The sequence below is a fragment of the Medicago sativa genome, chromosome 3 (assembly GCF_051527215.1).
Source record: "Medicago sativa cultivar Bolivia chromosome 3, Bolivia_mono, whole genome shotgun sequence".
In the NCBI taxonomy this organism is placed as follows: Eukaryota; Viridiplantae; Streptophyta; class Magnoliopsida; order Fabales; family Fabaceae; genus Medicago; species Medicago sativa.
Genome location: NC_140751.1, coordinates 28,956,699 through 28,974,279, shown reverse-complemented (window position 1 = coordinate 28,974,279; position 17,581 = coordinate 28,956,699). Strand labels below are relative to the sequence as shown.

The 17,581-nt window shown below is 30.4% G+C and overlaps 1 protein-coding gene and 1 long non-coding RNA gene across 3 annotated transcripts in view; both read left to right on the top strand.

The window, feature by feature from the left end:
- The window catches only part of LOC146936957 (uncharacterized), a 54,906-nt gene that overhangs the window by 3,525 nt on the left and 33,800 nt on the right, over nucleotides 1-17,581 (top strand). The gene's annotated exons all lie outside the window — the stretch shown is intronic.
- On the top strand, nucleotides 7,602-17,538 carry BLOS2 (biogenesis of lysosome organelles complex 1 subunit-like protein). 2 transcript variants are annotated; one of them, XM_085751496.1, is made up of 3 exons: nucleotides 7,602-7,798; nucleotides 16,343-16,536; nucleotides 16,659-17,538. In XM_085751496.1, the coding sequence occupies exons 2-3, from the start codon at nucleotides 16,426-16,428 to the stop codon at nucleotides 16,929-16,931; spliced, it is 384 nt and encodes a 127-aa protein (XP_085607622.1). In that variant the 5' UTR covers nucleotides 7,602-7,798; nucleotides 16,343-16,425; the 3' UTR covers nucleotides 16,932-17,538. The 2 variants fall into 2 exon arrangements, with proteins under 2 accessions (XP_085607622.1, XP_085607623.1); XM_085751497.1 differs by lacking the exon at nucleotides 7,602-7,798 and adding an exon at nucleotides 12,450-12,616.

Below are 17,581 nucleotides of genomic sequence, written 5' to 3'. Positions count from 1 at the left end.
TATTTAGAGTACTCTTGCATTACGGATTACAAAATTAAATCTTGCATTACAGATTAAATATTTAGAGCAGTAACGTACATGACAGATAATTATAAACCATAATACAATATTTAGAGTACTCTTGCATTACGGATTACAAAATTAAATCTTCAAAAAGGTTTGATCACGAGTAACAAATGAAAACATATTTTGTCAGCGGTAGAAACACTTTTCCAGTAATAATTGATATCTATCTATAAACCAATGAAAACCCTATTACCAAAGCTACCTGATTTATATCATTTTGACTTTCAGCTTCAACATATATAAATCATTTCACATGATCTACAGCAAAGACAGATATTAACTGCAATTTAGTATCCAGTCCTTTCAGGTGAACAAACTTCTGAATCAGACAGATAGTTGAATGTCTCTCTACTTGATTTATATCATTTTGCCTTTCAGTTTCAACGTATATAAATCATTTCACATGATCTACAACAAAGGTAGATATTAACTGCAATTTAGTATCAAGTCCTTTCATGTGAATTATACGCACTTTTAAAAACTTGTTTTAAAGGAGAGATGTTCAAATTACGGAATATTACCATTCTTCGTAAATTTGAGAATGAAGGTCGCAAAATCCAAATATTTGTGATGCATGGTCTAAGGCATGGGGTTCAGTAACGTATTTTGTAAAAAAATTGTTCCGAAGGAAAAATGAACAAATTAATGAATATTGCACAAAAATTATAAATCTTTATCAAAATATTTATGAAAGCTTTATCAAGAGCATGAAAACATCATAAATTACATATTAGTTAAAATTATAAAAGTGAGCGCTACTGTCATAGAGTTACCAAAAAGGGATTAACACCAATATTTACATGACACAAAATGAACGAAAGAAACATATTAAACTCTTTAGCATCTTGTGTAGGAACTTGGTTATTAATAATTTGACTGTTAAAAAATAAAAAACTCTCTTTGACGTCAAAAAAGTAATATCAGCTGAGCAATATTCAGTCTCTTCACATATGCTTAGTAATATTCAGTCTGGAAGATTACATTGAAAGGATAGATGGTAAAATGACGGATAATTGTGAATCATTGTAATATGTGAAAATATAAACCTTAAAAACCGTGAACCATCAACTTAGTTTTAAATAGTTAAAAATAAATAATTGTAAAATAGTTAAAAGTTTTTAAAAATATAAAAATTGGAAAATAATTAAAAAAAATTGGTGAGGTAGCACTCAACCAAGCACCACTAAAAAAATTATATGCATTAGCGTAACAAAAAAACAGACAGACGGAGATAAAATATTACTCTAGACGTTAATGTGTGTATATATTCGCGAGGTTGAAGAAAGGAGATAAAAATATTTGGGATCATTAAATGACAGCGTGAATAAAAATATTTGTGAGATTGTGATGATTAAACGATATTGAAATTAAATATATAAGTGATAAAAAGATAATAAAATTCCTTTGAAAAAAAGGTAATAAAATTAAATGGAATCTCCTTAAAAAATTAATGGAACGGTTAAAAAAAATTAAATGGAAGAAAAAAAATATTGAAATATAATATTAAAAAATAAAGAAAAAGTTCCCAGCGTGAGTTGAAAAGAGGTGCTTGTGAAATAAATTGTCGAGAAGTAGTTTTTTTAAAGTAACATTCAACAGCTTCTGGTCAAAGCTCATTCCATTCAATTTTATGCGTTCAAAAAAAGTACTTTTTTTAGTAAGTACTTAATTGATATTGTATTGGGCCTAACTTCTCCTTAAAAATGTAGAGAGGTTTGAAAAAAGTCGGGTCAAACGATACCTTAATCTCCCACAACGACAATGTAGAAGCAATTGAATTTGGGAGGAAAAATTGAAAAATAGTTAAAAATATAAAAATTGGAAAATAATTAAAAGTTATTAAAAATATAAAAATAAGAAAATAATTAAAAAAAATTGGTTAGGGGCAAAAATGGAAATTCAAAGGCCAAACCTCCAAAAAAAACCACCTCCAATAATTGAATTACCAAAATGCCCCTCCTAGGGGCAAATTGGTAAATTCATGAGCCATTCCTTTTATATATAGTATATAGTATATATAGATTATGTAAAGGTTCTTATTTTTGTGTTATGAACAAAAGGGAATTGAATAATTAACTATTCTTGTAGTTTTGACTATATTAATTCTTCAATTTTTCGTACCTTCTAAATATATGGCATCAATTTGATTTGCAAATAAAACTTGTTTAGTATTTCTTTTGATAATTGAGCTATTTTTTTTTTATAATATACTTGTAATTAATTTCAGTGATAATATTTTTCAGGTGACATAATCACGTGGACATGTTATATATAATAATGGAATTAATCCTTCTATTTTTGAAGAGTTTTAAACGATGGACATAAAAGTCTTCATTGGGGTAAGTAATATGCCTCAATGTAAAGATGCCAAGAGATTTTAAATTTGGTTTATGATATAAGCTTTAAGTATGTTCTTAACAACGTTTGATGAATAGTTTTGATTATATTAAGTCTTCAACTGTTCGTACTGCTAAATATATGGCTAATTTAGTTATTTCATCTATAACTGTTAATATTATCAGGTGACATAGTCACATGGTTCGATGAGGAATAAAGGATTTAATCCTTTTGTTTTTGAAGATTTTGGAGATAAAAGTCTTAATTGGGGTAAGTAATATGCTTCAATGTAAAGATAGCAAGAGATTTGAAATTACATAGTTGATATATGATATAATTAATTTTATAATAGTGATTTTTAAACCATTGTTTTTTAAATAATTTAATTAATTTTATCATAGTGATTTTTAAACCCTTGTTTTTAAAAATACATAGCATCAATATGATTTTCAAATAAAATTTGTTTATTGTATCTTATGTTAATTGAGCTATTTCGTTTATAATTTATATGTAATTCAGTTGATTGTAAATATTTCAGGGGACATAATCATGTGGATCAATTGCAGCATATGGCTTGTGGTCCTTCTTGTTAGGAAGATTTTTAAAGGGAGGACATAAAAGTTTGCGTTGGGGTAAGTAATATGATTCAATGTATATACATCTGAAATATGATTGTTGATACATGCCTTGCTTATTTCCTTAATAGCGAATGTAACAATTTCAATCATTATTCTTAATAGTGGGTTTAGAATAACATGGAACCTAAGGATTCATAATCTGCTAACACTGTTTGTGTTAAATATTCAATTGTTATGGTCAATTGTCATTCAGACCTCAAAATGTGGTAATCCTGAACATTTGGACTTTATTTTTAAATTATGAATTAACTAAAAAATCATACAATAAAAAACTTTGACTAAGTAATTAAGTGGATTAATGAAAAGAGGATATGTAAAAAGCAAAATAGAAGATTGAGAATTTATTCAAAAACCAAACTAAAAGGAAAAAGTTCAAACCAATTAAGCAAGACAGTCGCCAAATGTCACACAATTATTCAAAATGAAAATACTTAAAACATTAAAGTAAATTGCTGAAAACGAAAGGGAAATGACAGGGGAAACAGTTCAACAGTTGATAACGTCAAACAGAATATCAATCCCTTTCAACTTTGATATTCTTCAAGATCTTTGGCAGAATCGGATTGCTTGAATTGCCGCTGTCAAACGAAAATGACCTCTTTAGCGATGTTTCTACAACTGAATCAGCAGTTAAATCAATTGCTCCACCATCATGAGATTTGGTATTAGGTGATGCGGTGTCACTGAACTTAGTCAGTAGGTCCTGAAAATGATTAAATAAAAGTGAAAGATGTGATCATCATTTCAAACTTGATCAAAAATTAATAGTTAAAGTAGATTTGAATACAACCAATATCTAAAATAGCACGACACAACAAATCGTAACGGTTTTACCTGAGCGACATCAACTTCTGCATTATCACCCTTATCCACATCAGTGTTTGATACAGACGATCCATCGATAGGTGCATTAACCTGTAGCATAAACCAGCAAATATAATTAGTAACTATATGCAAAGGATTGTATGTTCTGGTGATAATATAGAAAAATATTCACCAATAGTGTATTTTGTTACATAAGCTACATTGGATGTTGCTAAATTAAACTTTTCAATCAATGCTTCATTGTTTGTCAGCTTCCTCACCCTGTAAGATTTTTCAAACCTTGTATCATTTTTTGTTACTTGACTTGACCTTAAACAAAAATGTCGAATCAACCAAGCTTGATATTTCTTTTCGATCATCTTCAGACGATATATCCTATATTGTTGTATACATAAACAAAACGTGCCAATTTTTGATCCATGTTTAATGAATTAAATAAAAGCTTAGAATAATCCGGCATTGTACCCCAGCTGACTCAATCATTTCAATAACTGTGTTATTTGAATAATTTTGCTGCATCACGGTAAAAAAAAAATTGGACTATAAAATTAAAGTAGATATGAATATTTGTTGAGATGTTTGTACCAGATAGAAAAATAAGTTTTCTAAAAATAAAACATAAATGTTAATATGGGAGTGAACATGTGGATAAACAATTGTCATTTTTCAATGGAATACCTATAAAATAAAAATTCATAGGGAGGTAGTTCTATTGCATCAAATAGACCCATTGTGAGATAAAAATACACGAACATCATAAAATTATTTTTAGTAAATGTAAATTAAATATATATGACTCATTTTTTATAGCTTAGAAAAATGATTTTGACATTCTATAATTTAGAGATTATTTTTTTGAGATTTATTAAAAAGTATAATCAATTTTGTGTTTTTTATCAGAATAACTATCACTTATTTGAAAAAAAAACAATTAATTTGATTTGATACAACTATATAAAATAGATTTTTTGTTACAAAATTACTTTCATCTTTTGACACTTATTTTCTCCCCCTCCGAGAAAAACATAATCTTATTATCTTTTAATTTGAAATTGTTTTTAGAATTTTATTTGTAGATCCTGGTTTTGAAAAAAACAATAACAAAGAGAAATAATGCTCTTTAAAGTAATTCTTTTTTTTTTAAATTATAACGAACAACGCCATAGACCCTGTTTGTTACAAACTTGAATAAAAATGATTTTAACATTCAATAATTTAGAGATTTTTTATACTATTAATTAACATTAAAAAAAATAAAAGAGCATGCTTGACATTCAAAAATCATACCGTTAACTTTCATAATTAGTTTTTGCTGGTTTGTATATTTTAGTGGATATGATGAAAATTCAAAGAAAAAAATTCAGTTTTAAAAATAATAACAAATTTTCCTTAATTTTTTTTAACAAATTTGTAAATTCGAAAACAAATAAAAAACTACATTTATTGAAACAAATGCTGAAATTGAAGTAGTCATTAATTCATTAAACCAAAAATTATTTAACAAATGAAGTAAAATATTTAATGGATATGATTGAAAGTATTATAGACATAGTTTGTTGAGATATTTACGCTGTATAAAATATTAGGAATTCAATAAAAAATTAAATAAAATATTTAGTGGATAAGATCAAAAGTTTGTTGAGATATTTATGCGAAATAAAATATTAATTTTAAAAAATAAAAAATAATAAAAATATTGAGAATAAACGTGGAAGTGACACGTGGCATAAAAAATCTTACTTTATATATATACTATTGATTTGTTAAATTAATGTTGATGTCGAAAAAGATAAACATGATTTTTTGGGTTTGTTACAATTTGAAAGCCACAAATATTTGTTCTTATAATTTCATTCAAAATAAAAAATTCATATAAAGTATCGTTCATAATTTACACTCGTTAGTGCAATAAAAATAGCGGAAAGACGGCTGTATTTTCACTAGTATTGTATAATATTTGTTAATAATGTATAATATTGGTTTTTGGAATTGTATTTGCTAATTTGTGATTGTTGTGAAAGATTTAATAGTGAACATCTTGTTCAAAATTAATTCTAGTTGTTTTCAACATTGTTAGTGTTGGATTTACTTCGTTTAATCATCGGAAATTCAATATCATCATAAAAGTTTTAAAATGATTTTGTTAAAACAACGTTTCTGCATGACTTTTTTTTGGATCTATTAAGCCCCTCTTTCTTGATTCCTAGTTTTACCGTCATACAAACCAGCAAGTGGGATCATGAGTCCGGTCTTTTTTATGGTGGTTTAACCACCAAAGAATATGACAAGTAAGGATACTAAAGGAGCGTACAATTAGGGATGTAAGTGGTTCGGACAAAACCAACAAATTCGAAAGTCCAAACCGAACCAAACCGAAAAAATATCCGACCTTGTTTGGTTCGGTTTAAAACCGATCTGAACCAATCGAAATCGATCTAGTTTGGTTTGGTTCATGGTTTTTCATTTCGAGATTGTGAAACCGATGAACGAATCCGATGATAACCACACTACTTATTTTACTAATATTATCCTACCACACACAAACTTATGGTTAGGCCCAAAATTAAAGTCCAACATAAAATACTTTTTAATCTAGTCAAATTTGAAATAAACTCAATCTTTCACGTGGATGGCGAATTGGAATTTGACGATTCATGTTGGAATTTGATTGATTTAGTTTGGATGTTTTTATTTAATTTCATGGCGACCATAATTTCATGATGTTTAAATTTCAGGATGTTTTAATTTCAGTTTGCATGGATTTGTTATTTTGACTATGTTTTAATTTTAGGATGTTCTTTTTGGAATTTTTGTGTTTGTGAATGATGCATGTATGAATCATGGATGATTGAAATATTTGAGTTTGATGAAGTTGTTTTTGAAGAATGATGGATGAATGAATCTTGGATCATATGTATGAAATGTTGAGTAAGGTTTGTTATAAAAAGTTGTTTGAAAAATAGAGAACATGAAAAAACAAAACATGAAATACAATTATAAAAATTTCTATGAAATATTTTGTGAGAATATGAATTTTTTTTAATTGTATTTTTAAACAAACCGATCAACCGAACCAATCCAAACCAAACCAAACCGATTAATTTAGTTCGGTTTCTTTTTTGAAAAACAGTGAAAACCGAACTCATCCAAACCGATGAAGGTTTCATCGGTTCGGACATTTTTTTAACTGAAAACCAATCCAAAGCCCGTTACACCCCTACTTACAATAGATCTTGGGTTTTTATTGGGGAAAATTCTTTTTTTTTTTGGTGGATAGACGAAATGGTAAAGCCATTAGAAACTCACACAGACAAGTGGAGGTGCCGGGGTTCCAACCCCGGTCATAGCGTCTGGTCTAACAATTTCGGCATTTTTTCAGTTGAGTTAGGACTTGTAGACTTATTATAGAAAATTCTAATTGTTGAAAAAAGTGCATGAGTGAACCGTTGTATCCATTTTGACACTAGTGGTTTGTTATAAATCAAGAAATTTTTGAAATTTTCTCACTTTTAGATGATCAAATTAGTTAATTACTCCCTCCGTTCTTATATATTCACATTTTTTTTGCATTTTTTCACATTTTTAAAAAAAATTAGTGCAATTAATATTTATTTTAAATTGTTTTTTGTCGGTATGTTTATTAAACTTGACTTTTCATATCTTAAAACAAATTACTTAAAACAAAATTATTTAATGAGAATTCATAAAAAAAAAATCAATGGGAAAAAACTCTTCAATACGATGTCGTTTTCTTTAAAAAAAAAAGTCGTTATCGAGAATAATAAAAAAAACGAAAAAGAATAAAAGAAAACCTTGAGGAAGAGAGTACTCAGCTCGCCACTGCTTCGCCTTCACTTTCAAATCTGCTGCTAAAGAAATATGCAAATATTCTATTGAACCGTTATGATGAGATAAAGTGTAATCCAAAACAGGTAAAATTTATAATTTTAATTTTATAATTTCTTTCCTTTTTTCTTATCTCGTGTTCATTGTTAATTTTAATACTACCTGTTTTCAACTTCCTTGATAATTATTAGCTTAATTAATGACCCTAAATTCAATTATGGAGCTTGCATTTCATGATCTGAAATGTAAATTTCACTTTGAGTCTCATTGTAAATTTCTTTTTTCATTCATATGGATGCATCCTATGTGTTGAAATTTAAAATATGAAATTGGTTAAGGCCCTGTTTGGATTCACTTATTTAAGCTTATCAAATGGCATAAACATTTGTGAAGACTGTTTGAGAGAGATTGTAAAAATAACATATGACGTGTTTATAAGTTGTTTTGAACTTATTTTCATAAGCTCTTGGGTACTCCGAAGCACCGACACTTTTGATTAAAGGCATGTTTGGTGTCCGATATGTGTAGTGATTGACATTGACAGAACACCAACACATGTGATTACTTTGAATTATGTCATTTTTTCGAAATATTATCGGTGTCAATGTGTGAGTGTCCGTGTCGTGTTTGGTGTCAATGTCTGTGTCAGTGCTTCATTGCTCTTGGATAGCTTATGAAAACAACATATTGTTTATGTGAAAGTTTTTTCGATTTTATTTTATCTTTTGTTATAGAAATAGGCAAATAGCTTATACATAATCACTTATGCTATAAGTGCTTATGTTATAGAAATTCACCGGTCTTAATAATGACGATTGTTATTGAAGCTGGCCGAGATGTCCAACATTGTTAACGAGATAGGTGTGGAAATATTTTTTTTTTGAGATCAGTTGTGGAAATATTTGTCTGCTGAGGCAGTAGTGGTAGTTGTATATGTATAATGATTAAGTTTTTGGATATGATCTTATGTTTCTATGATAGATTTATATGGTGTTAGGGTTAGGAGCGACTCTTAGCTCAGATTCCTTTTCAGATCTGAATACAAATTGTAAGATGTATAGGGGGGTTAAACCAGTGGCGCAAGCTGATGGGGAGGAAGCTAAACCAATGACCCAATGTTTCCAATCATTATTAACAGAAGCCTCTGACGACGCTTCATCGGAACCCCCTTGAGAAACAACCTCCACTGCCCGTTTAACACGATATGATCCTTGCCGTTTACAAACCCTTTTTTTCAAACACTTATCTTAATGTTGTATTGTAGGTGACATTAAAAAAGATAAGAATTTATATTATATTTGCTAAATTAAAGTTGATATTGAAAAAGATAAATATGATTTTTTGGGTTTATTATAATTTGAAAGTCACAAATATTTGTACTTGTAATTTCATTCAAAATCAATAATTCATATAAAATATCGTTCATAATTTACACTCGTTAGCGCAATAAAAATAGTGGAAAGACGGCCGTATTTTCACTAGTATTGTATAATATTTGTTAATAGGGTCCTGCTAACCGGTGCCCCCGAGCCACTGGTTAAGCATACCATAAAAGAGAATTATTACCATAAAAGGAAACTGTTTTTGACTTTATTATAAATTAATTACACAATTTCAATGCATTAATTATTATATAATTTCTTTTTTCATATCCTTAACCAGTGCCCGGGGGCACCGGTTAGCATTCCCCTTGTTAATACTCCCTCTGTTTCAAAATACATGTCCATTTTAGAAAAATTGTAGGAACCAAGAAACCAAATAAATTTTGTTATTTTTGATGAAATTATGTGTGTGTTTTCTATAATACCCTTAACCATTTATTATTTCTCTCTCTACAATAAATATGTAAGGGTATTATTGACATAACAATAATTAATTTTGCATTGAAACTTGAAAGTGACAAGTATTGTGGAACAAAATTATTCTCCAAAATTGACAAGGAAACGGAGGGAGTATTGTATAAAATTGGTTTTTGCAATTGTATTTGCTAATGTGTGATTGTTGTGAAAGATTTAATAGTGAACATCTTGTTCAAAATTAATTCTAGTTGTTTTCAACATTGTCAGGGTTGGATTTACTTCGTTTAATCATCGGAAATTCAATATCATAAAATTTTAAAATGATTTTGTTAAAACAACGTCTCTGCATGACTTTTTTTTTTTTTTTGGATCTATTAAGTCCTCTTTCTAGATCCCTAGTTTTACCGTCATACAAACTAGCAAGTGGAATCATGAGTCCGGTCTTTTTTATCGCGGTTTAACCACCAAACAATATGACAAGTAAGGATGCGAAAGGAGTGTACAATAGAGCTTGAGTTTTTATCGGAGAAAATTCTAATTGTTGGAAAAAGTGTATGAGTGAACCGTTGTACCCATTTTGACACTAGTAGATTATTATAAGTCAAGAAATTTTTAAAATTTTCTCACTTTTAGATGATCAAATGAGTTAATTACTCCCTCCGTTCTTATATATTCACGATCTTTACATTTTTCATATTAATGTATATATTTTGTGTGTAAATATTATTAAATTATCTTTTGTTTGTATGTTTATTAAATTTGACTTATATTTCAAAATAAATTAATAGTCAATTTTTTGTCAAGTAGTTTAGTAGTTAGAATTCACCTTTTGCAAGGTGAATAAATAAGGTGTCTGGGGTTTGAACCTCAACCCTGCATATAACAATGTATGTGTCAACAGAGCTATGCTCACGAGAACAAATTAATACTCCCTCCGTTCCTTTTTAAGTGTCTTTTTTGGGTGAATTTTTTTGTTTCTATTTAACTGTCTTTTTGGTATTTTAAGGGTATGATTTGTCAATTATACCCTTTGTCAATTACTTTTATCTTTTTCAATAAAACTAATTAATGCAATCTATTTGGAAAATTAAAGTTTGTTTTTTTTAAACAAAGTTTGTTTGTTTTTTAAACAAAATTTGTTTGTTTCTTGTTATCTTCAAATTTAAACAAAATTTTGTTCCAAACAATGGTTTCAAGAAGAGTTAAAATTCTATAAATAAGATGAGTAACAATTGTTAAAAATTTCAAGTGTGACTCTAGCATTAGTTGAAGCCTTAACTTTGATTAAAGTAGTTGGAAGAAAGTTAATTTTCCTTAACTTATGATAAATGTGAGAAGTTCAAATAATTTTTATATTGACTTACAATAATTAAAAAGATGTGCACAATATTTAGAAAATTGACAATTGCTTGTTATGAGAGAGAGTGCGCAAAAAAAAAAATTTGTTGGAGAAAAATATAATACTTGTTTGTTACGGGTGAACACTACATATTAAATTTTTATTGGAAAGATAAAGTATGTAAAATAGGAATTTATTGGTGGATTAAAATGAGGGCATAATAGGAAGAAAATGTGCAAAAATACAAATCGCTATTTTGGTGTTAATTTTCTAAAAAGACACTTAAAAAGAAACAGAGTGAGTAGTATTTATTAGAGATAGGTTTAGGATAATTAATCTTTTTATATATAAAAGTTAACCAGATGATTATTTTAGCCCTAATTTTAACCTAAAACCTAAGCTAACAATTACTGTATTATCCCTGACCTATTTAATTAAGAGATAAACATAGCAAGAAGTATTGGAATTCTACAACTTTGAGACCGATCATTCTAAACATTTCATGTTACATCTGAGAACACCTCTGAGATAGTCCTTAAAAAGTAATTTACTATTGTTAGAGACTTAGAGTTAATGGCAAAATAGGACAGTTCCTTTCAATAAGTAATTTTATTCTCACTGTTTAAAAAGTATAACTTTATAGGATTTGTAAATTTGATATCAAGTGACATTAAAATACCTAAAATCATATCATAATCATAATATTATAATTGCTGTGGTTTTTTAAAGACAACTTGCTTCCTATCGTCATCTAACCTTTGTAACATGATATTAATCTTGGTGTTTCGAAAGGCAATGGAAATATTATAGATAATATTTGGATTATATTTTCAATATTTTTGGAATTTATAGTCGTGTAATCTATAGCCAACATGGTGCAGCTGAAGCCAACATGATTGCTCTTTAACCAGTGATTTTTTCATGAAAAAGGGTTTTGCGGTTGGGCGCTAGAATTAGCATTGGGAGTGAATCAATAAAAGACATATCATCCGGAGATCTTAAAAGATCAAACTTCTTCACACTTAACTTCTTCGTTAGTTGGTTTATTATTAGTGCACCAATTGATTTAGAGGAACTATCAAGTTGACTGAAAAATAAAAAATAAAAAATCTAACAAATATTTCACCTGTTCGACAACATGGGTCGACGATCTAGGAAAAAGCTTATTTAAAAAATAAATTACGGACAAGGAAAAACTTATTTAAAAAAACACATTAAGATAGAAACATACTCATGAGTTCTTTGACACGGTGTTTCTAATATTTCGCATCTAATATTATAATGAATTGCAAGTAATATACACCCTCTGGTCACTATAAGCAAAAATTCACTTTTCAGATACATTCAATTAATGATGTATGTGATATATAATAAAGACTACATACATCATTAATTGAATGTATCTAAAAAGTTAATTTTTGTTTATATTAGTGACCGGATGATGTACTAAACTATATATGACCTGTGCGGCAGCACGGGTCCTTGGTCTAGTTAATTATAACTAAAGATAACAAGTCAATTATTTCAAGGGGAAACACTCTTCAATACGACGTCGTTTTACTTTTTTAAAAAAAAAGAATGTCGTTTTCGAGAATAACTAGAAAGGAAAAAAAAAAACGAAAAAGAAGAAACCCGAGGAAGAGAGTACTCAGCTCGCCACACGCCACTGCTTCGCCTTCATTTTCAAATCTGTTGCTAAAGAAATATGCAAATACTCTATTGAACCGTTATGATGATATAAAGTGCTATAATTAATCAAAACACAGGTAAAATTTATAATTTAATTTTATAATTTCTTTCGTTTTTTCTGTCTCGCGTTTATTGTTAATTTTAATACTACCTGTTTTCAACTTCCTTGATAATTATTAGCTTAATTAATGACCCTAAATTCAATTATGGAGCTTGCATTTCATGATCTGAAATGTAAATTTCACTTTGAGTCTCATTGTAAATTTCTTTTTTCATTCATATGGATGCATCCTATGTGTTGTTTGATTAAAGGCATGTTTGGTGTCCGATATGTGTAGTGATTGACATTGACAGAACACCAACACATGTGATTACTTTGAATTATGTCATTTTTTCAAAATATTATCGGTGTCAATGTGTGAGTGTCCGTGTCGTGTTTGGTGTCAATGTCTGTGTCAGTGCTTCATTGCTCTTGGATAGCTTATGAAAACAACTTATTGTTTATGTGAAAGTTTTTTCGATTTTATTTTATCTTTTGTTATAGAAATAGGCAAATAGCTTATACATAATCACTTATGCTATAAGTGCTTATGTTATAGAAATTCACCGGTCTTAATAATGACGATTGTTATTGAAGCTGGCCAAGATGTCCAACATTGTTAACGAGATAGGTGTGGAAATATTTTTTTTTTGAGATCAGTTGTGGAAATATTTGTCTGCTGAGGCAGTAGTGGTAGTTGTATATGTATAATGATTAAGTTTTTGGATATGATCTTATGTTTCTATGATAGATTTATATGGTGTTAGGGTTAGGAGCGACTCTTAGCTCAGATTCCTTTTCAGATCTGAATACAAATTGTAAGATGTATAGGGGGGTTATTGCAAATAGCTTATTGAATTTCTTCTTTAATACATAGTTATCATATAATGACTTATGTATAAGCTGCTTCTACAATTAAATAGCTTATTGAAATTTCTTCAGTGAAACATTGTCCTAGTTCCAGTTTTTTGGCTGGGCCAAAACAACTTGCTATATCTTTTGTGAGTTTAATTTTCATGCACTTTAAGTGTAAATTTTTTACACTGTCACCGTATTAGAATCAATCATCTGTGGTTATAATAAAACTCAAATGTTTCTAATGATCTGCTGCATGATCAAGTGACAATGTAAAAACTCTTTACACTGACAGTAGATATGAATTAAATCGTATCTCTTACTGTATATGTTTGTCAAATTTTGTATATAGATTTGCTTATAAGAAATCTTTAGTTGTGTTTAAACAGTTCCTCTTATTTCTGTTCATTGGTAGAATACTGAAATAACGAGCAACTTCAAAAATTTAATAGTAAGTGGCAGAGTGGTTTCTTTTCCATCCATTTCTTGAAGAAAAACTGTGCCAAATGTCACGAATCATGGATTCCCAGGGATAAAGGTCATAGTGATCAGCAAGGAAGAGAGCGTAACGATATTCATGAGGAAGGTAACCATAGAGACTCATAGGAGAATCAATAGAATTGATAAAAGATGATCGAAATGATACATGAGTGTTCCTATATATAGAGTTTAGTTATGTAACTAACTCTAACTAACTCTTAACCAAGCTACTAACTCTAGTTTACCTATCAACTAACCATAGTTGATTATTCATATTCTAATAGTCCCCCTCAAACTCAAAGTGGGAAAACTCACCAATTTGAGTTTGAAATACAATGAAAATTACAATTTATTTACTATACTGTGTTCCTTGCTTTCTGAAATCTTGAGCTTGTGCGCGCAATGTCTCAGTCTTGTCTGAAAGAACAGTTAAATTTTCTCCTCTAGCAATAGCCTTGTCTATATTTTCTAACATGATGCTTTTAACTTCTGAAACTTGAGCCTTCACTTTTAATAGCTTTTCAATCTCTTCGGCATGATCAATGATATACTTCATGTGCTCTTTCATAATCGGTCCAAATTCCTTGTTCAGACTTTTGGCAATAGCTGTATCTGCTTTTCCACCACCATATCTTTTCTTAAAGTCGGCTTTGACACGTTCAAGGAAAGCAATGGAGATCTGCTTGCTAATAGATTCTTTGGCAACAACACAATAGGCATAACCATCTTCAACAAGAAAATTGAAAGTGTGATGGTCACAGCTGTAGGTGAACTTGTTATTGGAAGAAGGTAGTTTCTGAAGACACTGATGCCAAAGGTGCTTCTGAATGAACAACTAGCTTCTGAAAAAGGTCTGAGTACAGCTTCTGAGTACAGCCAGCGTCTGAACAGCTTCTGCTTCTGAATGAAAAACAGCTTCTGAGAAAAGTCTGAGTACAGCTTCTGCTTCTGAACCAAAGTAGCTTCTGACCAAAACAGCTTCTGAACCAAAGTCCCAAACCCGCTTCTGAGACATAAGCAGCTTCTGGTCTTCAAATCTTCTTGTAGCTTCTGGACCAAAACCGCAAACCCGCTTCTGAGATATAAGCAGCTTCTGAACTGAAAACAACTTATGCAAAACGAAGTTCTGAAAGAATCCGATTGCAATCTGCAACGTATGCTATGGTGATCGAAAATGAAATTGAAACACAACTCTGAAAGTAATTCCAAGAACACACTTTTCTTACTAAGATTCAACAGAATTTCATGGATCCTGGAAATTTGGGAAATCAAGAGAATGAAAGGAAGAGATTTAACCGGAATCCACATATGCCTCCCTCGATCCCAAGGTATCCACCACAAGCGGAATCGAATTTGTTGGAGAGTTTCTTGATGATAGTGAGAAACATATCCTTGATGGGTTCTCCATTTGCAAACCAGATTTTTATTGATACTTTTAGTATTTGTTGAGGAAATAAAAAAACCAATGATGAGATTGTTTTGGATTTGCTTTGTATTGGTTCTTGAATTGGGTAGTGCTTGCTAGCATAGTGGGGAGATGTATTGAAAGGTATTATACACAATGATGAGAGGTCATTCTTTAGCACCCGGTATTTTAGACTGCTTAATGCCTGATAATTGCCTGTTAAGATATTTTTGCTTAGAACCGACTTGGGTTTGACCTATTGATGTTAGCTTGGGACCTTGGAGTGTGCTCCTCTCAAGGTCCCAGGTTCGATTCTCCTTGGTGCTAATTTCGGTGGATTAGTTTGTTTCATAAAAAAAGAAGAAATTTTTGCTTAGTACTTAGATTTTTACTGTTCATGCTCTGAAGATCTATATGCTAATGGTTGTTTCATAAAACAAGCCTGCTATCTTGTTGGATTTGACCAATGCTACTATCACAATTGCATAGTGTAAGAGCTCATATGTTTTATAAACATCACATATTACTAGTGGTCACTGTCTATGTAGCAACCAGTACTTCTGATTGAAGATGTGTCCGGTGTCCGACGCCAACACGACACTAACACATAACTATGTTCAATTAATGTAGTTTTTTAAACTATTATCGGTGTCTACGTGTCAATGTTAGTGTTGTGTCTGGTGTTTGTGTCGGTCTTTCATAGGTCTTCTAATGTTGTACAAAACTTGGGAGGAGGGGCATTTTTTTTTTTTTTTATCATGTAATCTGATTTAATTGTTGTACTTTCTCCTCTCCTTCCATAAACTGATAAGTTGTTTCTCATATTTTAAATTGTGATTGCTTAAATTTAGATGATTAAAAGGAAGGAAAACATGGAATTTACCGCATAATGTTGGTCTCTAATACCTATCTCCAAAATAAGGAGATTCACACATCTAATTTATCAGAAGATTATATTAAATTAGGGTTGATTTGTGAGCTTGTAATTATAAAAGGGCTTTTATCTTTTTGAAACAACTGCAGCTTGGACCATAAAACAACACTTGGTTGATTGTCACCCTGGCTTGCATAGTTCCTTGTGAATTGATCAATTATATGCTCCAACCATGGATGATATAAAGAGAGATGAAGGCCAAGATCAGAAGCGTGATGAACTTGCTGAATCACTAAATGACCTCTTCAGTAGTGTTGCCACCATGATCAAATCAGAGCTTCAGGTAAAACTCCCCATTCTTTCTCCAATCCTCTCTAATATATTACGTCTCACTAATTCCACGGACACTTGACGATTATAAATGTACAATTGTTGGAAAATCATTTGTGACGTTGTGTGTGTCAGGGGACTAATAATCATCTAGAGCTATTGGAGAAAATGAATCTGAGGGTAGCAGAAGAGTACAATGGGTTTGGTGATTTGGCTTCAGGGCTAAGGGTATTTGTGGAGCAATTGAAATGCAAGAGTGGTAGCTTTAACGAATATGTTGAGCAGATTGATGCAATTGAGAAGCAGGTGACTGAATTTGAAGCTGTGGTCTCTATGCTTGATAAATATGTGGCTTTGTTAGAATCTAGAGTCCAATCTCAGTACCAAACCAAAAATCCATCTTCCTGATTAACAATCAATGTGCAAATTGAGGAAATGGATAGGGAAGATGAGAATAGCCCCCTGCACCTACTAATTTACTTATTTTTCTTTCATTTTGTATCATTTGGGTCCGGTTTATACCGTTTATTTGGGTCCTCAAACTCCCCTCTGTCGTGGTTTTAAATAATGGTCCACGACCACGATCTGGTCGCAACAAAATGGTTTTTTGATGTTGCTGAAACTGCAACACGACCGTAATTGAGGCTGCATCGGCTGTAATTGAGGTTGTATCTGCTGCAATTGACCACAATTCTGTGCAATATCAACAAGAATCATGACGTGACCACATTTGTTACCGTCTGCTGTTTAAAACTTTACTCTCTTCACTCCCTGCAGCATCTTTAATCTACCTTGTGCTTATTTTTGCTGTTGTAGAGTTTATCTTTGTTTGGGTAGTAGAGTTATCTTGTTGATCCCAACCCATCATCACATCACCCCTATGTAAAACTCTGTTTTCAGTATTTGGAGAACCACTATATTAAGGTGTTTTAACAATGGATAAAGATGCAAGTGTGATATAGCATCATAAGTACTTATTGTAGAATGTATCAAATAAAAGCATGTGTTATAATAAGGGTCCGTTTGATGGTTAGGATAGAGAGACAGGATATGATTAA

What these genes read in the sequence shown, in the direction of transcription:
- BLOS2 (XM_085751496.1), top strand. Translation starts at nt 16,426, where the DNA reads ATGGATGATATAAAGAGAGATGAAGGCCAAGATCAGAAGCGTGATGAA. An exon ending in TGATCAAATCAGAGCTTCAG is followed by an intron (nt 16,537 to 16,658) that starts GTAAAACTCCCC and finishes TGTGTGTGTCAG; the next exon opens with GGGACTAATAATCATCTAGA.